A 25,440-nucleotide genomic window follows, 5' to 3' on the forward strand; every position below is an offset into this window, starting at 1 on the left:
GGATAATTGTATTTAAGCAGGCCATTCGAGTTAATTATATTAGTTTTCAAATAGAACTAAGATCCTGATGGAACAATTGCAGAATATAAACCAGCCAAATATATATGCTTTGTTCTAGAATGAGGATACCGCCTGTACACCCGCCCTCTGAAGTTTCGTTTGCAGTAAACCCAATAATGGACGACTTAATGATGAAAAGTAGTGGAAATGCTGAGGAAAAAATAGTGAAAGCCCCCTACCCAGTCGGCACTTTAGAGGACCATTTAAATATCGAATTAGTCCGGCAAGGAATTTCAAACTCTCGGCTCTATCGCGTGATATTCTATTTCGAAATTGATGTTACAGAAGCAGTTCCTTTATTCGAAACAATCGAAAATTCATAAAACTCACTTGTCATGATCCACTGTGAAAAAACTTCATTTGCACAAAAATCAAAAAATCATTACAGATTGGAGAGTGTACAAGACACATGTACTTGAAAGCAACCGAACTATAATTAGAGTCCCGATCGATTCTGGTATGGAGGCAGACCGATGAATGCATATACATTTAACACCTATTAAAATCGGCAATTTAAATCAATAATTTTATTTTCTTTCCGAATTATAAATTGAACAATTTGTTCCAGAAAAGGGGAATAATGAGTTAAATCACTCTATTAACAATTATATTATGGGTTCCCGCTGCTGTGGTTGAATTTGATAAAAAGGAATTATTGCTCAAGGATGGGACTAGATGTACACTGTCTAACACAAATTGTTTTGAAAATGGTGGGTCATATGCTTTTCGGGTAAATTCACCAACGGATGACTGCAAATTAGACCGTTATGACGTTCTTTACACTGGACCAACATTGAAAATTAAAGAACCCCAAGAAGATGGATTTGCATCAGACATTTACACCTACTCTAATGAAAAAACCACCTTCGCTCTAACGAAAACAAAGGAATTTAAAATTTGTGGATACAGAATTATTCGTACGGAACATCCTGAACATTTCATCGTCGAAATAGAATCTGCTAGTACAATCAAAGAACACGGTAGGATTGCTGCTGAACGACATCATGAAACAGAAATGTGCCCTGGAAGAACAGGTACTACGAATTACTCTCACACTCGACATTCACACGCCGGACGAATTTGCTTTTAATGTTACGTAGGGACCGGGTTACATGGTTGTTCGTGCATGAGAAACGATTCGACTCACCAAGTGCGTTCCTGTCGTGGTAACTGTAAGGAAAATAGAACATGCCATTGTTACATGTCCTTCTGAACTACTAGGGAACCAATCAGGGGTTTCTTCCGGTTAGTTTTTAAATTCTAGCAGAGAACCCCGTCCAACAGATTGCAACTTTAGGTCTTACGTTCAACAAGACAAAACTTCAGATCTTGAATTCAACGAGACCACTTCAAGTTTTGCGTTTACATGGTAAATTTCAGTTTTGCCTTGACTGGTTCAATTCCATAAACGTCTCTCGTCCTTGTTTATAAATTTTCGAAACTTACAATTAACTAAATTCTTTGATTTATCTTTTGTCATTTTGCATATATTGTAAACTTACAATCAAATGAATTCTTCGATTTTAACTTTTGTTATCGTTCATATAAACTAATCACGTCCATTTAATAAGCATTATTTTCTTCATTTTTTGTGCTACCTTAAATCTGGCTTGAATAAAATTCATTCAATAAACCACTAAAACCTTATAAATTAGTAAGCAAAAGACACTATTCAATCTCCCGCTGAGCACGCTGAGCCGCTCACAGCCCAAACAACCAAAACTATCGTAAGGTAAGTAACGTTTCATTTAAATTTGGCGTTCAACTCAGGTAACCGTCTAACGTATCGCTGTCTTTCGGATACATCTATGGAATGAGTTGAGGTTTTCGTATAATTAATGGTCGCATAATTAATTATCGAAAGCTATTTCATAGCCATTGTTTGCTGCACATACTTTAAATTTCATCGCCCTTTTGAATTATTAGCACCAGAAAGTTTATCACACCCATCCTTCCATACCCATACATCCATTCGTATAAGCTAGTTAACAATCCTTTGGTTATCCGTTATTTTGATTATAACAATTTTGTCAACTTAATAAAAATATTAAATCTAATTCACAAAATATGACAAAATATGCTTGTCATTACGTTCTACGTCGAGTTCAAAGTAAATGATAAGGTGAATTTCATTGAGTAGTACTAGTTGAATGTACTTTTTTTTTGTTTGTTTATTTGTTTTTTTTTTTGTTTGTCCTGTTTTTTTTTTTTTTTACAAATATAATATAGTTTATATAAATTGCAGTTAAAATTGATTCAGGAGACTAGGAAATTTGATACCTGCGTAAATGTAAACTACCATATGTACCTATGATACCATTTAAATTTTCTGGATCACATAAGACGAATGCATTTTTTCCAACCACCTTTGTAATTTTATATGGTCCTTGATGTATGTGGAAAAACTTATGAGTTACTCTGTCAGCTGCATTAGATGGTAGTGGTGCCTTTAATAAAACTAGATCATTCACATCAAGAGTAACCTTTGCTTTCGCTTTTTGTTGCTTTTGTCGATTACGAAAGTTCATTAACAACCTATCCATAGCTATGATAATTTCAGGTTCGTGATTCGCCTCAATATTGTTTGGAAATGATGTAATCTTTTGAATTTTATGAACAGGTTGTTTTACCAAAATGAAGTTCCGAAGGGCTATATCCCGTACTCGAGTGGGTCGTTATATTTAACAAATCGTAGATGTTTGAGATGTAATTTGCCCATTCAGTATGTTGTTCTGAACATAAGGTTCCAAAAAGCCTCCCTAATTCTCTCATAACTTTTTCCGTCGGATTAGATTCAGGATTGAAACGTATAATTTTGAAAAACTGGTAAATTCGAAAAATTAACGACGAAGCCAGGAATCGAACCTGGTATCTAGCGATGCTTTACCGGAGCCTTACTCCACTAGACCACCTAGCCGCCCTGACTCTGATGTCGTTAATTCCTCTCAACACCAGTTAGTTCAAATTTGTTTTCTTGTGCTGTTGTATGTGTGAATAGAAAGTGTTCTTCCTCTTCGAGCACAACTTGTAAGAATGTCTGTAAGTGTGTTTACATTTTGGAATCTTACGCTTCTGATGCGAAGCTCGTAAGACAGTCAATGACCGTCTAATATTGAAATGCGGATATGCATCGTCAATATTAATGTTAATCACGAGGCATTTTTCATTGTTGAAACGTATAATTTAATCAGGGCGGCTAGGTGGTCTAGTGGAGTAAGGCTCCGGTAAAGCATCGCTAGATACCAGGTTCGATTCCTGGCTCCGTCGTTAATTTTTCGAATTTACCAGTTTTTCAAAATTATACGTTTCAACAATGAAAAATGCCTCGTGATTAATATTAATATTGACGATGCATATCCGCATTTCAATATTAGACGGTCATTGACTGTCTTACGAGCTTCGCATCAGAAGCGTAAGATTCCAAAATGTAAACACACTTACAGGCATTCTTACAAGTTATGCTCGAAGAGGAAGAACACTTTCTATATTCACACTTAGATTCAGGATGTCTGATACTTCGAAAACACGTTCTAATACCTGCGTCGTTTAAAGTTTTTTTCCAACTGTGTGAAGTGAATTGTGTCCCATAGTCTGACAGAATTCGTATACGTCTTGAAATTTTCGGTACGTATGATTCTAAAATTTTCTTTAAACTAATACGAGTTGTAGCTTTTGTCACTGCATATAAACTCGGATATGTATTTTCAGAAATTGTCTAAACTGCACGCCTCCTACAGATTGTGGTAATGGTCCATAATAATCGATAGTTACTGATTCTCCTCGTCTATCAGATTTAATCATTTCACATTCTCCTTCTATGGTTTTCAATAAAACTTTATCTCTCTGACACAAATCGCATGTGCTTACACATTTCTTGATATCTTTTAACATACCTTTCCAATAAATAATTTTGTTTTAGATATTGAAAAGTCTGATATTAACCGGGATGACCCATTTTAGCGTGAGTGTATTGGATTAGTTTTGTAGTTAAAAAAACACGGTGCTACTATTCGCCATTGGTTATTTTCGACGTGATGTTGAAATAATATTTCATTGTGAAGTTTCAAATGTTCATCAGCAAATCTTTTGACATATTATTTAGTGTTTTAGATATTTTCCTCTTGTAATTTCTTTATATTTTTAAAATCTCTGGTCAAAGCTTGATCCAAAGTCAGATCATAAATAAGATTATGATTCGTATTTACACTACTTACATTTCGTATATCAGAATATGATTCAAAGTTTTTCCTTAATATAATCAAAAGTGTCACGACACGTTATTGGACCTTGATTTAACGCGCCGATAGTCAGTTTAATTTTTGTCATTAATTATTATTATTATTATTATGATTCGTTGTTTGTTAATTATAGCCATTAGACCTTTGAATTTGTCCAAAGTACTTAGGTGGCGGAAAATTTGTGTTTGGCAAAGAAACATTAACAGATGTTGGTACAGTACTTGGAAAATTTGCATTTTTAAATACCCCGTTGTATAGACTGATCTGTTAATATTTCGGTTGCTCGTTAATATGACCTTGTTTATTGATTTCTCTGACATTGTACGAATTGTTGCTATAAGACTGGGAATTTCGAGATTTTTCACGTTCTCTCTCTTCACAGGTTAAATTTAACCGAGCGAACAGGGTTCCAACCTTATTATTATCCGAAAAATCAATTGCAACTAACGATTCCCTCAATTTAATCGGCATTTGTTGAACAATACTATAATTTATTTCGTAGTCCGATAACTTGGGTTCAAAATACTGAGCTTCTGTAGTTTGTTGTAAAAAATAAATTTGCAAATTATTTTCACTCCATTTGAATTTACGCACAGACCAACTATTCTTTTCCCTGATTCTTACAGCTACGGAATAAAATTCTTTCAAAAATTCTGTTTTAAAACATTCGTAATCGTTCAACCTACTTTTATTTTCATCAAACCAAATTTTAGCTCTACCATTCAATACGTCGTGAATAACTAATATTTTTTATTCATCTGGTAAATGTTTTAGATCAAAATATCTTTCTAAGTCATTCAAAAATTCTCTAGGATTCGTGTTATCTTCTCCAGAAAATTTAGGTACTTTTATCTCTATTTGAAATGATTGCAGGTGGTTTATCAATGTTCCTACTAACCTTCCTTCTTCTTATTGATTAGCCAATTCTTGTCGATCAATTTGATTTAATTTAAAATACTTAATTCTACCTACACCTCTAATCATTCACACTTTTGCTAGCTTTAGAGCCTTCGCGTTGGACGGCAAATTATAAGAATTTTTCGAATTTATTTTATTAAATTGCGAGTGAACTATGTACCTATTTTATGAAGTATGCCAAACGTAACACGATTTCTTTTTTTCTTGTCTTTGCATATAAATATAAAAACCGAACCGTCCATAAGTTTAAGATTCATTCGTTCATCCATTCCATCATTCATTCATTCCAGGTGTAAATTCTTTCAACAGAGCGGCACATTGTTAAAATTGTAAATAATTGTCTTTTCATCGATACTCTTGACTCTCGGATTTAAGTTCATTTATTTTGTTTTTTCCTTTTAAATAGTCTCTCTTTAATTTTGACATCGTTTTTGGAGTTTTCATTTTCTGGGTTTGAAATGTCTATCTCGATGGTAACTTTACTTCCAATAACGCGTTAGTGACGATCCTCGGTATCTGATGTTCCGTCACTGAGAGATTATAAACTCGTTACCTTGTTTCTCCAAGAGAATTGTTGACCGAGAGACCCGCTTCTTATGAAGATAGATGAAACCGGTGAAGAAACAAACCACGTGTCCAACTCCGTGGGTCGAACTCTCATCAGCCCTTGTTTTGACCATTTAGCGGGTGTAGTCGAAACGTTACACTGTTCACTATCTATGAGTAACAGAGCTAGTCTCTTGACATTTTTGTCTAGTCGACCAGTTGATGTCTTGACCCGCACAGTCCTATAAGTCTTGTTTGACCTTCTGGATATGTTTGCCACGTAAACAAACGATTATTCGTAGTAGCTGGAAGGTCCTGATTAGGTAAACTCGCAAGTGAATCGCCAATTAGGTAATGAGAGGGAGCGCGTGCAGTTAGGTTATTGGGATCGGATGATAGTGGAGTCAACGGTCTTGGATTTAGAATCGCCTTCATTTCAACGGCTAGAGTATCCAATTGTTCAAAGGTAAACAGCTCTGAGCCGACTACTCGTTTTAGATGATGTTTAAATGATTTCACCGCTGCTTCCCAGAAACCACCGACGTGTGGCAATCTAGGAGGGATGAAGTGCCAAACTGGTAACAAATGTCTCAAGGAGACGAAGAGATGTATTGACCCAATGCAAGGTGATCGTAGAATTCGACCAAAAATTGTTCGATCTATTTCGACACTTATGGTTGATTTTACCGTTCAACATAGATCAGCCAGAAGCACCGCTGCGCACAACTCTAACCGTAGAATTTTTTGCCGGGTTTTTATTGGTGCAACCCTTGATTTTGCACAAAACAGCTGAACCCGAAGGCGTCCGGTGAGATTAGATTCCTTTATGACGGCGTGGTGAGGTAAATAGAGTCCGTCTGTCGATTCCCCGTTGACTTTGACCATGTGTTACATGTTTCTTGAAGTGATCTTGACACGCGGCCTCTTCGTTTGACAAGTGTTTTGTGGCATTGGTTTCTTCAATATCCCAGAATCTACTGGTGTCATTATTCCGACATGTGAGATGACGTTTCATATTCTTTTTATTTGGCAATGGAGATATGTCTTCGCCGATTACCCAACCGATGACTGTCTTATGCAAGTATAGACTGGATTGTTGTACGGTTGATAATTTGATTTGACCGACACAGAAAATGGACAGAAGCATTCCCGCGCCTAATAGTACCCACACAGGCGCTGGCTTTTGAAATTCTGGGCCGGCTAGTCGAATATTCGATGAAACAGTCAGTGATTGACGGATGATTTATTGATCTGGGGAGATTGACGTAATCCTTGGGACGGCGAGAATGTTGATAGTTTTTTGATTGGAGTTGTTAGTAGATTTGATATTTGCGGTAATCCAATGCTTGGCTACCGTTGTAAGTTCGTTCAGAGCCCCGATTCGAATATGGCGACCTCTTCTCGGTAGCCCTAATACCTTTGCAAGTGCTTCAGTGATGAAGTTTGCTGTGGAACCTGTGTCGATGATCGCACGACAGGGAACGTTCAATGTGTTTTGATTTTGTATGTAGAGTAGAGCAACAGGAATGACATTGTCAGTGAAGGAACGAGTGATGTTTCTGACCACAGATCCGGCAGGTACCTCCCTTACAATCCTTCGGTAAGTGATCCTTGCCGAGACAGTTTCCACATAGGGATACTATATTAGCCAATTGACACCGCTGTTCCATTGTTGCCGAGAGAAAAGTCTTACGTTCGTACACCGAATGCATTTCCCGACACATCGGACACGGATAGATCCTGACAAATGGCGTTACCGAAGAAGTAGCCGCTGGCGTTGATGAAATTTGATTACTCCAAGTGTGATTAATTGATTTTGACTGCGTCTTTTTTGAATATTCCCGTGAAATTTACGGCGTCGTTGACGCAGCCTGATGAGAGCTGGAAGCCGGCGTGACAGAACGGACAACATTTCAACTGCTTGCTGCCTGACACTCTTCCATTTCTCGAATCAATTGACGCATTTCTGCTAGGACAGTGCAATGACGTTCCCTCAAGGCTTCTAATTCGTCGGAAAGTGCGTGCAGTTCGTTTAAATCCCTTTTCATCGACTGCACATGTATTTCGTAGCTTCTTTTGTACTGCTCACAACGGGTTTCGGCCTGTACTTGAAGCCGATTCAACTCTGACGAATTCACCTGTTCTACGATGATTTTGCGACGCGTGACTCGCTTCTTACTTTCTGCACGTTCGCGTTTACGAGTGACCAAGGTGTCTTTCGGCATGGTAGATTATTTGTTTTGAAACGAAATGGAAGGGAAGTATGAAAGGGAATGGCGATTAACAACACGAGCTTACCGTTCAGATGCCTTCTTTGAAGAGACGTCTCACACTCCTCGTTTCTCGTCACTTTCGTTGCCTTGATCACCTTGATTGTTGTGCTGATCTTAATGTACAACTTCACTGAACTTAATTGATTTAACACTTGTGCATTAATTGACACTTTTTCACTGAATTGATTTCGTTAATTGATACTAGAGTTCGGATTTTATCCGTCTCGAAGGGCCACAACGTATTTTTCCGCACGACACTTTAGTGGAGTAAGGATTTTAATCGGGGATAATTCGTTGAAACGAGTTTTGTAAAACCAAACTATTTCTTTACACGTTGAATACAAAATATTTGGTTACAAGATCACAAGTTGTATTATTCGTAGTAGTTTATACATTGAAATCGTTATTGCAGTGACGTTGATATGTTGAATTTGTCAAAGATCTAAATAGTTGTTTGTTAGTCGGATTAACAAGTAGTTGACTTGAGGACTTGACGCGTACTGACTGTACAGTTTGACGTCTCAACGGCAACTGACTTCTCAGGCAATGATCGAAGAAGGTATTTGGAAGATTTACGGAGATGTGAAGGGGGCAGGAGCTTGCTGATTGGCTGATTTTTCGTATTGGTCAATTATTTTGGGGCGTGGAAATTTTGGATTGGTCAAGAACTTTTACCCGAAGTGTTGGCTATGGGAGTGGAAATCTTATATGTAGGAGGAAAGTGGGAGCACGCAGGTATGTCAACTTAATTGAACAATACGTGACGCTTCCGCACCTTATCGTACCTAAAGTCCAGGCAGCCAATTGAGTGTTGTAAATGGGTCAGACCCGTGGTACTTAAGGGGTAATAAACCGACGCTGAAAGTATCGTATTACTGACTCTTCGCTTATTTAGTCATTGTTCGATATGTCTTTATTCTCTAGGGTCCTTTACGACCGGACGTACATAACGAATGTGCGGGAAAGGATCTACCGAGGCAATTTTCACCTAAACTAAGGCTCGCAATCAGTGGATAAAATGCCATGACCCTAGTATTCGGAAGGCTTCTCCTTTCAATTACCTGACACCCATTAAAATCCGTTATTAGCATGTTTGGGGGACCCCTTATGAGTCATCGTAGAGTTCACATTACAATTACGAGGTTCAAACGCAGCTTGACAACCTTCGTCTTTGCTAACGGTTTTCCAAATTTTTTCACACGCAAACGAATTCAACTTAATTGTTTGGTCCACCCGGATAGCGCAGATGCAACCGACTGTCGTTGCTAGTCGTCACCGTCCTCTTGGACAGCTCATCGTCTTCTTGTCAGGCTTTCACTAATCTATTCGGGATGAAAACCGTAAGCGTGTCCTCCAGATTCGTCACGATTTTATCCCCAAACTTCGTCTTAACTCGACGAATTCCGCTTACTCGATCATCAAAGTAGGTTTCAAGATCTGCAAGCTTCTTCAAAGGATGAAACGTCTCCAACCGTGCTACTTCGTTCAGTTTCGCAAAATCCGTGATTCCAAGGGTTAATATGTATTTGACCAAAGTCTCTTGTTGGACGATTCAGTTTGTACACGTCAATTATGCACTCACGTGCCACTACTCTGAATGCAGGAAATGGGGAGGGTTGAATGTTTCATTATATAATTAATTGATTGTAATAGATATGGGGAAAAGAATCTGAGGTCTGGAGGACGAGACATGACAAAGAAGCTTGTTTTGAATTTAATCAATATCTGATTTCCTTCTCGACTTGTATGTATTTCAAAAATTGTAATAGGATACATTTTTTAAATTTCTCATCGAAGTACAAATTGAAATTGAAATTTCGAAAAATAGGATCGCTCCAATTTCGGGTAGATTGTGATATAAAAAAAAATAAATAAAAATAAATAATCCAACTTCGGTATCTTGTCTGGTTTTGAGTAGCGAGTACCATTTGCATTCTAAGCTCGATAAAATTTCTGACTCATAGGGATTATTGTTTGTCATCAAAGTATACTTGATACTGACGATAAATGAAGAAAGATTCTTGAGTGAAAATAATTTTTATTTTTTCAATACTTATATAGTTAGCAATTTTTTTTAAATGTAAAACCTTGACTGAGGAAACATACGTGATATTGCATGAAAATAATTCATCAGTGATCAATATTTGGGGAAAATATGCTACAAGAATTAATGCACGTATCTTGTGCTAATCAGGACAACATTGGAAAAATCGTTCAGTGTATGCTGCTTTTCGTACTTTCAATATTCCTAACAAATTCTTGAATCTCTAATTGTACTTGTTCCTGTACATCATTACCTATATTAATTCATGTATCTCATGACGATTTCAAAATTGAGACCATTTCGGATTAGTTGCATTAAAGGAGACTTCTCAACACCGACAGGTACGCCATCGAGGTTTTCATTACCTGTAAGAACAAACAAATTGTCGATTCGGCACGATAATAAAATTGTCAGCTTAGACTATAACATGTAGTATAATGGAGAACGAAAGAATGTCAATTTACCGTTAATACTATACCTTCGTTTATGGTATTTTAATATTTAGCAAATATTCGACACGCTTGATGCTTTGTTTTAGTATATAGGGCAGGGATGAGACTGCTTTTATGGGTCAGAAATTGTCGTATCTGTCAAATTTAGGTACAGTAAACACAAATGGTGCAATCAACTGTTGAACTTCCTATGCATGAAATTCAAATAAATATACTCAAATATAACACAAACTGTTGTTGTAACCATTTTTAGTTGTACCGAATGATATTTCTTTGCATGAATAAAATATTTCTTCGACGAAATTTGACCGCCATGTCTAGTAAAGTCCATCTATAGACTATACATTATAAATAAATCCTTTCGCGTTGATATACAGAATGTAAAAAAATACATGTCACCGTTTTACCACACGATTCGCTAACCTGACATCTGTGAGGATAACCCCATACATAACTTCGCAAAAGTGACTTTGCCCCTGATATTATGGTTAAATATACAAAACATGTATTATTAATTGAATTAGTTTTTATTGAACAGACCACAAAAAACCATGAATCGTAATCGAGTTCGTACCACCAAAAATTGTCCTTAAAGTTAAGAAAAAGCCGAATTAATTGCAAAATTGAAAATCAATTCATCAATAACCGAACGAACGGATCATATTTTGCAGTATCAATAATCGATAACCTATTTGTTTATTTACTAGCCACTACATATCAACTCAAAACGTAAAAAAAAAAAAAAAACTGCTACACTAATCAACGTTAAAATAACATCGATATTTAACGTTTCGTTTAAATGTGAATTATTCTTCAGAAAGATCATTCTTGTCCGCTAGTTTTATTTGCATCCAGCTCAATCACATGTAACTCGAATTACGTATAGGATATGATTTAGTAAACGATTGAACGTGTTGGAATGAAGGCTTCCAAAAGTTTATAATAAGACTGAATCTAGTCAAATTGAGTGTGTGTGCGTGTGTGTAAGCTCCTGAGCATTATCTGAGGTGATAAGATCTTGGGTGACAACAATCGCCATTGCATAAATGCACCAGCCGACACGCTCAGTAATCCTGGTTGCTGGTGAGTGTATTCCTTGGTAATGCTCGTTTCTTTAAACAAATAATAATAAAAAACATTTGTCTGCGATGCTAGGCCGCTTAAAGAATGCACATCACAATTCAAAGGAAAATGTTGTGCAAAAATATGAAAAAATAAATAATTTAAACAAGGGTTGAGAATATAACGATCCTCATTATGAAGAAAATTAAAATATAATGCGATGGCCTAATGTCGGCGCCAACTGTCGGAGTGATTTAATTCAGATATTCGTAATTGTGTTTCACTTGAATGATTTAATGAGTTCACGAGTGAATAATGTTTATAGAGATTTGTCGTGCAAGTCAGGCTGTCAGAGATATCGTTGGAAAAATTATTTTGCAAAGGCTAATAAATATTCGAATACGGGAATTTGAATAGGTGCGAAACCGAATCAGCTAATAAGACTCAGCCGATTGTTTGGTACGACCGGATTAACGCTTCTGAAGAAGAACGTGGAATTAACGATCTTGGTTGAAGCACCGGCGTTCATTTATACTTGCTAAGCGGCTTCTCTTTCTTTGTCGCATGCTATTTTAGCTCCGAATGTGCCAGTATCTGTAATTTTTTTTTTCTTGTCGTTTGCGCAAATTTAGCTCTCTCAATAATCTCGGCTTATTTTATATTACGCTGCTTTCTCACGCTTTCTTAATCCAATTTGCTAATTTTATTTGATGTATCCGGGTCTACTTCTCGTATTTACATCTAAATAGTTTAAATCCAGTCTTATCTATTTAGTAACTATTGGTCAGCGTCGTTTTTGACTAGATCGTTTGGTAGTGTGTCGAATTGGTAATGTATTATCAGTATAAGCAACCGACTAGACTGACTAGTTTAAGAACTCGTTTGTACATTTCAAATACGTTTCACAATATACAATAGATTCTGATTCCAAAAGTCTACCAATTGAAATTTGCGAATCGTCGGTATAAAATTAACCAGGATTCAGTTTATCAGAGCAGCAATTGATGAGAAGCGCATTCAGTTACGCTAGAAAGTTATGTATCGATGTGTAACAATTATCCGATCGTGAGCTTTAGATGAAATAAAGTCTTACTACTAAATCGCACAGACCATACGTCAAGAATTAAAAACATCCAGTGAACTCACATTTGCAAAACTGCCCATAGAAAATTTGTAGAATTTTCCAGCCGTCAGTACGAGCGGCTTCTGAGACCTGGCCATGCATATGATGAGCATTTTGGCATGAACCGATGACATGTCGTACCATCGACATGCGCTTAACGCGTCATGTACTTTAGTACTCTAGAATCAACAATAATCGAATAACATTTGCCAGTAAATAACGTTTCCATGATTAAATTAACGTAAATCGAACAAGTGCATTTCAACGTATCCACTGGATGCTTGATAGTTGATTACTTGACATTTTTTTAATACCTCTTGGACAAGACGTTCACCTACGAAGCAATAAACGAAGATGTTAAGTATCACACTTAGGATGTACAAGGTAACACTGAAGAAATTTGAATTTTGTTCTCCCTCAGCGTGCTATAAATCAAATTAGACATATGATGTGGTACATCTTTTTGATAAAATTTGTATCAAGCTTTAATGGTCGAACAGAAACTCGGTAGATGAGCACCGTATTACCGCTAAAACGTAGTAGGACAGGATACATATGAGAATCATTCCTCCAAGAAGTTGACCCAATAAAATAACATTGTACACCTCCTCCAGAGTCTGTGTTATTCTAGAGTTTATTAATAGTTGATTTACGTACTTAGTTTTATCTGTAGGCTTGTCAACAGTCTTATCATTATTATTAGTAATTAAAATGATGAGACTAATATTTTGGATTCACCGTCAAAGAACTCACCGTATCAGTCGCACTTGTTTTTTGACAAACGTTTTTATTGCCAGACCACACTCTTGACCATCGGTATTTATATCGTTGATTCGTTCCGCAAGGACGGACAGTTGTCCACACACGTGGACTGTCAAAGTGACGATTAGAGTATTGGGGCCAACGTATCCGAAAGACGCGATAAATACGAACGGAAGTTGAGCGGCGTATGTCAGTGAGTAAGATTCAATGTTTGACACGTCATAGAATATATACGTGTGGTATGGCAATTTTAACTCCATTGTTGAATTTCCGTTCACTGAGACAAAAATTGCATTTTATCATCTGCGGTATAAATCTAGGGCATAATTCAGAGAAATGTGCTGTGACGTGCATTTCCGGCGGGTCTGGGAAAAATGTTTCACGGCACGGACTTGACCGGGATTCGAACCCGGGACCTTTCGCTTTCCGGGTGACTGCTTTGACCGCTAATTTATCCCTGGCGCTGCAAAAACTCCTTTCCTCCATACCGGTACGGGGATTCGAACTTTATTGTCAAAAACTGTACCCAAACTTTAGCTCGAAATTCTCTATGTAACACGCGTATATCTATCAAAATAGTTAAAGTTGTTTTCTTATTCATTTTGATCACGACTATCCAAGGATTTTGACGTGTCTATACCAATATAAGTTACACACTGAGAGAAATGTTTAGTTCCGGTTACCGCTCAGTCCTTAACTATTTTCATTTTTTACCACAATCGAAAAATATAGTCCTAGGTATAAAGTAAAAATTAGTTATCCAGCCTTTACCGGAAAGTCTAGTATCCGTTGCTATTCTTTTTCGTTACGAACACTGTTACTATATTTTCTTGCGAGTGTTGCGAAAATTTAATGCTTGTGCAACAATAAACTGACATCAAAGCCTTGCTTAACTAAAAAATTAGAGTAAACCGAACAAACTGATTTTGCGTTGTGATTACCAAGAAAGGATCGACAATAGCGCAAAATGGTTAGGCGTACCTCGTTTTTCGTAATTTCAACAATATTCAAACAGTTTTTCTAACGATACGTGTTCTACTGAATTTTTCTAGTTACTATAACAAATGAAATTTTTCTGAGAGAAAGACGCGTTGAGAAAGTGACTTACCGGTTGCTAGCAGACCAACGAGAGGTGCCAGGTAATAACTAACTGCCGTAGAGAGTGTCAACGTTACTGCTACTGCAACGAATACCCGGATCTTCTTATAGTTGTCTAGAAGGACTTTTTTTTCCAGAGTTGTTTTATAATTTATCTCGACAAAATCTTCGTTAACCGCCCGGATTACTTGTCCCAGTTGCCGGCTGTTAACACGTAGAAGAATCACTTGAACCAGGATCGTCGTGTACGTTATATTTTCGGATAGATTCGCCACGACGTGTTCAAAATTTTTGCCGAGTTTGTAAAGGTCTACGTATTCTAAAGTCACATGAATCAGTAAACAAATTAGACCGAGGGTAAACCGCGTGTCGTTATGACTGAGTGGCCAAAGACCCACCAAGGACAGGAGAATTTCGTTCCATTCTAGAAGTTCAACCGTAGATGACACTTCCATCTAAAAACAAAAAAAAAAAACAAAAATAACGCGGGGAATAAAATTGATACATGTCCGATTGATTGAGGGTGGGCACAAACGTCTTTCATTTCAATGAATCGAAAATAATCCTGCATTGTTGTTTTTGCGCTAATGCCTAAAATTAAATTGAAATGTTTAATTTCCGAAAAAATAAAGGAACATAACTGTTCCAGGATCATCTGGTGTCTTTCAGATTAATCGAATGCTTGCCTTAATCAGAGAAGTCGCAAGATTTGTCGTGCCTCGTCTGAGAGCAGCAGTGAACTGGCACAACAAGTACTCTTCGCCACAAGGTAAACAATTGCAAAGATCCGATTGGTTGATGCGAGCCAATGAAATTGAGAATCCAGTCGTACGGCATTTCCGAATAATTGAACGAATCGTAGATGCGCATGATACCATAACCACCGGTGAAGCAAACCTGTATGCAGACTTATCATACCAACCTCATTCGCCAACAATAAGCTTCGGAATTGGCCCATATTTAATTCACGATTGCAAAAACTGGAATACGATTTTTTCATATGCTGGCATACCGCATAAGCCTGCGTAACAAGCCCAATACAATCTACGCTCGATCGTCAACAATACAGGAAGGAAAAAGATAAGAGAACAGAATAAAGAAGAAGAGGACAAAGAAAATTACGAGCCTGTTACATGACCCATGATCGGGTATAGTATGTCGACTCAACTACACGAAAGTACATCTTGTAAACATCAAATCGGACCGTCAAAGTTGAAATGTCGAACTTTTCCTATCAGAACGCGCTGTACGATAAAAAATACTTGAAATACGCAGACTCGTGAAACGAGGCCTCATGATTGAAAAGTCGCGGTTTCACAGAGAATGACGGTTTTTTTTTTTAGAAATCATTTTTCTAAATTCATAGGATATGTTATGAACAGTTGGTATGAAATACGATAGTGGCTATATTCTTGTGAACATTTTTTTTATTAGAAAAACTATGGGAGAACCATTTCTATACGAATCAGTCCTATAAGTTAACAGTTCTACGAGTTTGTTCGTTCAAACGGGGATCCGACGAATTCGTTTCTCTAGATTTGTTTCGAAGAAGGAGGATCGATTCTACAAAAACCAGTTTTACAGGGCTGATATTATGCAGAACATTTGTCTAGGACGAAACACAGGCGAAATTGCAGAATTGTGGGATATTTAATATTATGTAGAATTCAGGGCTCTTGTAAATAAAAAGATAATATAATTAAACCCTCAATTTCCTTTTGTATTGAGTTTGATTAGATGTTTATTATTTATCTGCCTGCGATTAACGAAATCAAAATCCTATTTCCTTCTTGGCTAATAATTCTCTGTTCATTTACGAACCTGATATATTTTGGAAATATCGCTTCATATACACTTGATTGAAGGAGACAGATAGGGAGACCTAGGTACACCCTAAAGTGCTCGGAAATAAACACTTCTTACAGAATAAGACAGGCTTGAGAACTATCGTATTACAAGCGCTGTCTATCTGCAAAAAGGGTATAAAGAAACAGTCTGAATAACCCAAGTACAAACAGATCTGCTCTGACTCGGAGTTGAATGTTCAAGCATATAAACGATTTATTGTCAAAGATGTGAAGAATACGGTGAGAAGATGTGGAGGAAGCAAAAGGGGAGAGAGGTGAATTTAGATAATGGCCAAATGAAACATGATTTGAGAGTGAGTCTTGGGACTGGCTAGTTGCAGTTCAGGAGTAGAGGGAGCATTTTGCTGATGCGGTAGGAAAATATTTTGATTAGTTATTATTTATTCACGGAAAACCAAAATTCGCCACAATGAATCAACGCTCGTACACGGACAGAATTCCTAAACACGATTTACCTTCTATGAACACAGACTTTTCTTCTCTTGGTTGAGCTTTTCAAATAAAACTTGTCACTTACCTTAAGTCGATCTGCATCGTCTCGGACTGTGTGGGCGGCTTCGCGTGTCCAGCGGAGACTGGATCAGGGATAATTTGCGAAATTGTTTCTCTCTTTTCTAAAAGCACGCAGTTTAAAAATTGCGTGACACTATTCACGCACGATTGCTCTGGCGCTGGCAACTGAATTATCGTCTCTGGCTGATTGAATCAAATGTTTTCTATTGATTGTTTACCAGCCCTTCGGAATAGGTCATCATTCTCCGCACTTTTGAATGGTTCTTGTACCTTATTGCGTTCTGTTTTGTCTTTGACTTGAATGGATTCTGTTCCTGTAGAATAAAATTCTCTAAAATGAGATTCCCATTCAATTGCTCAGAGTTTACGAAATTTAACCCTTCTGCCTGCACTACTTCCTTTTCTTAGCTGTTTAGAAATCTTCCTTTTTGGCATCTATAGTGGGATTTTTTGCAAGGTTTTTCAAATGAGAGAACGATAATTCATCAAGGCCAAATAGGGCGCCGGTGGATATACTAAAATCGGTACGGAGATAGTTGAGTAAATTTGCCAGTTTGACTTAGTCACATTGAAGGTAATAAATTTTGTCAACTCACAATATAGATTCAACACGATGACAAGATTTATTTAATTTTAGTTGAGTCGAAATTACAATGATTGATTATGACAATGAAAACGATGTTATTCAAATAAGACGACAAGCACGGAATTTCGTTAGAATTACATTTCTAGCCTTAATTCTAAAAGATTTTATCAACTATTCTGATTATAGGTTCACGAAGAAGTATACTCGTTAGGAAAAGCATTTAGTCAAATCGCCTCGATTAAAGGAATTTGAAGAACTGCTCTAGTTGGATGACATTTTAGAACTACTCTATTAAAAGAACATGGTTCAACTGCGCTGATTCTGCATATTGCACGCTCTTATTCCTTAATGTGCAGTTTTCTAACGCGCTTCCTAATTATTTGCTTCCATTTTTATGGGAAGATGATCAATACCGAAGACTTACGTACGCTGAGATGATATTTTGGGCCTTTTTATTCGCCCTAACTACCCCTGACCTCTGGGTCCAGCGTAGTGGGTTAGTTACACCCACACCGGCCATTTCCACGGGTGCAGGTAAGAATTTCCGTACTTGCATCAGACATACAAAGATAACTTATTCTGGCCTTCGGTCGTCATTTTCCAAACAGACACCACTTGAAAAAGGCTTTATTACGCTGCGCGTGCACGCCGGTTCCTGCATGTCCGAAAATACCGTAAAGGTGATTTTCGGGCATCTGGTTTGTCTTAACAAACTGTTGTTTGGCGCTGAACACGTTTTGCTGAAGTGTTGATGAGATGAATAATCGAAACCATGAAAGCCATTGTAAAAGAGAAAATGCTTTGACCGTTAGCTTGTGATATTTAAAGGATGCCACTCGTTCTCTGGTGTGGTCTTTTTGGTACGCACGTGCACGTCGTCTGTTTGGATTCGGACTGCCGTTAATATTATTTAACTATAAGGTTAACATAAACAAAAATAACTATTCCATAAACGATTCGAAGATAAAAGAAACCGCATGCATGCAATGCATACGGAAATTTGAAGTAAAATATAAGAATGACTTAAAACGAAATTATAAAGGTTACAAGTATGCGAAAATAATATATCAATCCATGGAATTGAATAGGTGATGTAAAACGAAGTTGATATTCAGAGGCGTTGGGCATCAAAGATGCGACACCATATTTGGCAAGGTAATGCTACGCTGAAGGAACTACTATCCTAAACAATGAAGAATTATCGAAAAATGACTAAACAACCGAAAAGTCAGTCGTACGAGACTTCCAGCGTAGGTCTTTTACTTTTCAATTATCCACGGGTTTTACTCATTTAGAACACTCAGTTGGCTGTCAGATGTGGACGCTGGCCTGCCTGAAATTTCAGTACGTAAAGGTGCGAAAGAGTCACGTATTGTTCAAGTATAAGACATACCTACCTGCATGTTTTCAGTTCACTCCTACGTAAAAGATTTCGAATCCTATAACCAACACTTTCGGTACAAGTTCTTGACCAATCCAGAATTCCCATCACGCACAATCGTCGACCAATACGAAAAATCAACCACCCAACAAGCTCCTGCACACTTCACATATCCGAAAATCTTCCAGATTCCTTCTTCGATCATCGCCTAAAAAGTCAGTTCTCGTCAAGACCTGAAAACAAAAAGTTAATACACGCGCAGTACTCAAGTCAACACAAACCTCCTAACGATTTCAAGTCTTAACCGAATATCTCAACCTAACTAACCATCAAGTCATCTACTTATTAATCCCTCTAACAAACAACTATTTCTATCTCCGGCAAATTCAACGGATCAACCAATAGATAATATTAACGTCATTGCAATAACGATTTAAATTTATAAACTACTGCCAATAATACAACTTGTAATCTTGTAACCAAATATCGTAGCTTCGACGTGTAAATAAATAGTTAGGTTTCTCAAAAATCGATTCAACGAATAATCCCCAATTAAATAGCCTCGCTCTACCAAAGTCTCGTGAGGGACAATAAATTATAGTTGTATTTCTTGGGACTGACCGTCGGCTCGCATTGTTTGTTTTTGAACGCCCTTTAGTTCTCCCTCAGCTGCTTGCGGTACTTGGCGAAACGCATGGCTATGATCCAGCAGACGCGCGTCTTCTCGTTATCAAAAGCGATGCACCGGAAGTCATTCCCGGCCGTTCCTTCAGTCTCCGCGTTGGCGGTCGGTCTCAAACAGATGCCCAACTCGGTAGGGGCGCAAAATTGTTTCTTGGCGTTCAGGGTCCAGTAGACGTGGTAGTCCGTAAGATGGGCCAGCACCTCGAGCTGTTCCAGACTGGATGCGAGGGAACGTCTGGGAGTTCCGCCGGAACCGTATCAGAGGGAACGTTTGGGAGTTGCGCCAGCACCGGATGACCGGAAGCGCTTGGTAGTTGAGGTGGAACTCCCTGACGGAGAATCTGCATGTCGCCATTGTCGTATCACACGGCTGACTAAATGTACCTTCGGCGAGCAGTAAGGCTTGCTGTAACGAAGCACCATGTAAATCTTGGTCCACACGTTCTTACCTGCATCTCGAATCCAGGCCGTGCTGAATATGGAAGGACACTTCCAAGTAGTAGTAAGCAGGTTCTGCATCACCGCGTGCCTATTCGCAGAAGGTCCTCCGAACTCGCGACTTTCGAAGTCAACCATATCGTCAGGAAAGAATTGCTTAGGATCGTGGTAGAATTCATACTTCCGGGTATCCTGTCGGAATAGAAATCGGTTTAGGGTATTCGGAGCGTAGATTTCCATGTCTCCGTGAACGTTGAGGACATCTTCGTGATCTTCCAAACTCCTCTCCAATCCAAGGTCAGACCAGGATTACAAGTTGATCTGTTGAATTTTTTACATACATATACATATATGAAGACAGGCATAAAAGAAAACGTACTATGTTCGACATTTCTCATAAAATAGGTGTATAGTTCATTCGCAAATGAATTAAGCAAATTCAAAAAATTCTTATAACGGAACAATTAACATGACAAAACGACACTATCAGGAGTTACATGATACATACATCATTAGTATTACACATAGATTTAGACTCTATCTATATCTGCGTCTACTTAAGATATCTCTAGGTCTTACTCATCTATAAACTAGGATAAAACAAATTTCATTCCTTACTTGTTGATCGCACATCTCTGATAAAATCGTACGACTTGTGATCCTGGTCTGAACTTGGATTGGAAAGGAGTTTGGAAGATCACGAAGATGTCCTCAGCGTTCACGGAGACATGGGAATCTACGCTCCGAATACACTAAACCGATTTCTATTCCGACAGGATACCCGGAAGTATGAATTCTACCACGATCCTAAGCAATTCTTTCCCGACGATATGGTTGACTTCGAAAGTCGCGAGTTCGGAGGACCTTCTGCGAATAGGCACGCGGTGATGCAGAACCTGCTTACTACTACTTGGAAGTGTCCTTCCATATTCAGCACGGCCTGGATTCGAGATGCAGGTAAGAACGTGTGGACCAAGATTTACATGGTGCTTCGTTACAGCAAGCCTTACTGCTCGCCGAAGGCACATTTAGTCAGCCGTGTGATACGACAATGGCGACATGCAGATTCTCCGTCAGGGAGTTCCACCTCAACTACCAAGCGCTTCCGGTCATCCGGTGCTGGCGCAACTCCCAAACGTTCCCTCTGATACGGTTCCGGCGGAACTCCCAGACGTTCCCTCGCATCCAGTCTGGAACAGCTCGAGGTGTTGGCCCATCTTACGGACTACCACGTCTACTGGACCTTGAACGCCAAGAAACAATTTTGCGCCCCTACCGAGTTGGGCATCTGTTTGAGACCGACCGCCAACGCGGAGACTGAAGGAACGGCCGGGAATGACTTCCGGTGCATCGCTTTTGATAACGAGAAGACGCGCGTCTGCTGGATCATAGCCATGCGTCTTGCCAAGTACCGCAAGCAGCTGCGGGAGAACTACAGGGCGTTCAAAAACAAACAATGCGAGCCGACGGTCAGTCCCAAGAAATACAACTATAATTTATTGTCCCTCACGACACTTTGGTGGAGCGAGGCTATTTAATTGGGGATTATTCGTTGAATCGATTTTTGTGAAACCTAACTATTTATTTACACGTCGAAGCTACGATATTTGGTTACAAGATTACAAGTTGTATTATTCGCAGGAGTTTATAAATTTAAATCGTTATTGCAATGACGTTAATATTATCTATTGGTTGATCCGTTGAATTTGCCGGAGATAGAAATAGTTGTTTGTTAGAAGGATTAATAAGTAGATGACTTGATGGTTAGTTAGGTTGAGATATTCGGTTAAGACTTGAAATTGTTAGGTGGTTCGTGTTGACTTGAGTACTGCGCGTGTATTAACTTTTTGTTCTCAGGTCTTGACGAGAACTGACTTTTTAGGTGATGATCGAAGAAAGAATCTGGAAGATTTTCGGATATGTGAAGGGTGCAGGAGCTTGTTGGGTGGTTGATTTTTCGTATTGGTCGATGATTGTGCGTGATGGGAATTTTGGATTGGTCAAGAACTTGTACCGAAAGTGTTGGTTATAGGATTCGAAATCTCTTACGTAGGAGTGAACTGAGAACATGCAGGTAGGTATGTCTTATACTTGAACAATACGCGACTCTTTCGCACCTTTACGTACTTAAATTTCAGGCAGGCCAGCGTCCACATCTGACAGCCAACTGAGTGTTGTAAATGAGTAAAGCCCGTGGATAATTGAGAAGTGAAAGACCTACGCTGGAAGTCTCGTACGACTGACTTTACGCTTGTATAGACATTTTTCGATAAGTCTTCATTGTTTAGGGTCGTACTTCCTTCAGCGCAGCATTACTTTGCCTGACATGGTGTCGCATCCTCGATGTCCAACGCCCCTGAATATTAGCTTTATTTTACATCACCTATTCAATTCCATGGATGGATATATTCTTTTCACGTACTTGTAACCTTTATAATTTCGTTTTAAGTCATTCTTTTATTTTACTTCAAATTTCCGTATGCATTGCACGCATACGGTTTCTTTCATCTTCGAATCGTTTCTAGGAACAGCTATTTTTTTTTATCTTAACTTTATAATTAAATAATATTATCGGCAGTGCGAATACAAACAGATTACGTGCACATGCGGACCAACAAGACTATTTGGTCGTCGAATGTTCAAGGTCGTAGTTCCTTTAGCGCAGCATTACCTTGCGAGATGTGTGACTTTTGCCTTTTCTAGATGGCTTGACCAGCTAACTTGTGATTTACCTTCCGTGGAAGTACCAACCGAAAAAGGATATATAGATTAAGACGATACTATTTATATTGAAGAAATTGTGTCGATACACAAAATACTCCTCCGGTTGAGAGACGTGCGATCAACAAGTAACGAAAGAAATTTGTTTTATCTTAGTTTATAGATGAGTAAGAACTAGAGATATCTTAAGTAGACGCAGATATAGATAGAGTCTAAAGCTACGTGTAATACTAATGATGTATGTATCACGTCACTCCTGATAGTCTCGTTTTGTCATTTTAATTGTTCTGTTATAAGAATTTTAAAAATTTTCCTAATCAATTTGCGAATGAATTATATGTATACACCCGGACGTATTTGTGAGATAGACTGCTGACGTGAGGCCACCTGTCCCTTTTTATCTCTCTGCGCATGCGCTCTGCCGAGTAAACCATGCGGTAGATAACCTAACTCAATAGTTAGTCCTCTCTGCCCTGAGCGTTTGGCGTGACTTTTTGTGATTTTGTTCAGGACTTATTGCGAATAAAATGATAAATTCTGAAATGATAACTTTTCAAAATCAATCGCGGGACTTGAGGAAAATCGATGAAATTTTTTAATTACACTTGTGTGAATTTACAGAGTGAAAATGGTGCGCAATCGTTGTTTCAAGGAATGTTATTATTCCACTGAGCGATTTTACGTAAGTTTTTGATCAGACTGTATGACAAGGACAGGTGGCCTCACGAATTTCTCTCTCTCTCTCGCACAGAACCGAGAGCCCAGTGCCCCTTCCACTATAGTTATATTTCAGTGGGGAGCACCACACCGCTCACAACGAAGCATCTCGAAGCTGCGCAAAGGGCGAAACTGCGATCTAACGTCAAGCTCTGCGCCGCGATGCTCCGACAGGTGCGCGTCGAGTTGCGCAATCTACGAAATCGATGACGGATCGATTATTGGGTATTCTTGTGGGTATGACGTCACGTACGGCATACCGTACCGAGATCGGTGTTGCGGCCGGTCGTCGATTTTGAAATCACTCTAGTTCTGGCGATCGTGCGAGATAATCGCGAAATCATAAAGTTTCGTTAACGAGTTCGCTTTTTGTAGTCTTGCGAAAAATAGCACCACCGAAATATCACGAGGGGGTTGGAGAATTCGTGGCGTGGATATGGAACGGTAAGTGTTTCTAGTATCCTCGCGACAGAATTTTTGAGAAAAATTGAGTAAAGGCTTGCCGAGTAACGGATAGCCATTTTGGATCTGCGTTATCGAACATGTACTCGAAATTCATTCGCCGATTCTTTTGCTTGGTGACGGCAGGCCGTAGCCTGAGTTTGGCGTTATGGAGTTGAGTAAATCTTGAGTAGTTGAGAATGTTGAGTGGAGTCACGGTTTTGAGTCGAGTCTTTCTCGTTTTTAAATTTACGTACAGTATCGAATTCCGCTGTACAGTGTCGAGTCGCGAATTGCCGAAATGGAGTACTCGAATTAGCGAATATCGTTTTTGAGGACTTTGAGAAAGTTTCGAGTTCAAATGCGTTGAGATTTCGGTTAGTTGAGTCTCGGTTTAGTTGAGATTGTCTATAGTTGAGGTTGCGTTTTCGTTGTGTCTATTTTGGTAGAGGTTGAAATGAGAAGTTCGTGTTATTGAGTTTTGGTTGCGTCTGGATTATGATTGCGTTTAAGAATTTGTTTAGTTGAGTTTCGCGTAATGTTGAGCTCTATAGTTTTTGTTTAGCTGAGCCAAGTAAAGAATAAGAATAACATAAAACAATTTTTAGGTTTAATCGGTAATTATCGACGCTTCATACCAAATTTCTTCAAAATAGCAAAACCTTTGACAGAACTGTTGGAAAAAGATGTGAAATTCCTTTGGAAAGACGCAGAAGAAGACGCATTCAGCCAATTACGAGATAAACCGTTCGAAAATCCAATACTTCAACATCCTGATTTTACCAAACACTTTATTGTAACGACAGATGCATCAGGAATCCCCATAGGAGGTGTATTAAATCAAGGTACAGTAGGAAAAGATTGGCCAATAGCATATGATATCTAGATTACTAAAGAAGGCAGAAAGAAACTATTCAACAATCGAAAAGGAATTATTGGCTATAGTTTATACGGTAAACTACTTCAGACCACACTTATATGGACAGATTAAAAATTTTAAAGGGATAATTGACCGTTGCAGTTATTTATAATTGGGTAAGGATAATTGTATCTAAGCAGGCCATTCGAGTTAATTATATTAGTTTTCAAATAGAACTAAGATCCTGATGGAACAATTGCAGAATATAAACCAGCCAAATATATATGCTTTGTTCTAGAATGAGGATACCGCCTGTACACCCGCCCTCTGAAGTTTCGTTTGCAGTAAACCCAATGATGGACGACTTAATGATGAAAAGTAGTGGAAATGCTGAGGAAAAAATAGTGAAAGCCCCCTACCCAGTCGGCACTTTAGAGGACCATTTAAATATCGAATTAGTCCGGCAAGGAATTTCAAACTCTCGGCTCTATCGCGTGATATTCTATTTCGAAATTGATGTTACAGAAGCAGTTCCTTTATTCGAAACAATCGAAAATTCATAAAACTCACTTGTCATGATCCACTGTGAAAAAACTTCATTTGCACAAAAATCAAAAAATCATTACAGATTGGAGAGTGTACAAGACACATGTACT

The 25,440-nt window shown here is 38.4% G+C and overlaps 2 protein-coding genes across 2 annotated transcripts; one reads left to right on the forward strand and one right to left on the reverse strand.

Annotated features, from left to right (window-relative positions):
* Positions 1-10,127: 10,127 nt before the first annotated feature.
* Positions 10,128-20,437, reverse strand: LOC124299604 (odorant receptor 49a-like). The gene is made up of 11 exons (XM_046752870.1): positions 20,426-20,437; positions 20,058-20,238; positions 17,176-17,271; positions 16,962-17,058; positions 15,499-15,556; positions 14,587-15,031; positions 13,470-13,755; positions 13,244-13,343; positions 13,031-13,141; positions 12,740-12,895; positions 10,128-10,444 (listed from the first exon to the last, which is right to left on the reverse strand). Exons 1-11 carry the CDS (start codon positions 20,435-20,437, stop codon positions 10,394-10,396), a joined length of 1,593 nt encoding a protein of 530 aa, XP_046608826.1. The 3' UTR covers positions 10,128-10,393.
* Positions 20,438-20,774: 337 nt separating this feature from the next.
* LOC124299606 (growth factor receptor-bound protein 10-like) lies at positions 20,775-21,584 on the forward strand. Its single transcript, XM_046752871.1, has 2 exons — positions 20,775-21,118; positions 21,218-21,584. Exons 1-2 carry the CDS (start codon positions 20,775-20,777, stop codon positions 21,582-21,584), a joined length of 711 nt encoding a protein of 236 aa, XP_046608827.1.
* Positions 21,585-25,440: the final 3,856 nt, after the last annotated feature.

This window comes from Neodiprion virginianus, chromosome 3 (assembly GCF_021901495.1).
Source record: "Neodiprion virginianus isolate iyNeoVirg1 chromosome 3, iyNeoVirg1.1, whole genome shotgun sequence".
In the NCBI taxonomy this organism is placed as follows: domain Eukaryota; kingdom Metazoa; phylum Arthropoda; class Insecta; order Hymenoptera; family Diprionidae; genus Neodiprion; species Neodiprion virginianus.

Excerpts from the sequence above, each read along its gene's own strand:
- LOC124299606 (XM_046752871.1), top strand. The coding sequence starts at position 20,775 with ATGGGAATCTACGCTCCGAATACACTAAACCGATTTCTATTCCGACAG. Across the intron at positions 21,119-21,217 it reads TGGCGACATGCAGATTCTCC|ACGTTCCCTCGCATCCAGTC; the intron begins GTCAGGGAGTTC and ends CGGAACTCCCAG.
- LOC124299604 (XM_046752870.1), bottom strand. Across the intron at positions 15,557-16,961 it reads ACGATGCAGATCGACTTAAG|TTTTTGCAATCGTGAATTAA; the intron begins GTAAGTGACAAG and ends ATCGTATTCCAG. Across the intron at positions 13,142-13,243 it reads TGTCCTACTACGTTTTAGCG|CACGCTGAGGGAGAACAAAA; the intron begins GTAATACGGTGC and ends TTTGATTTATAG.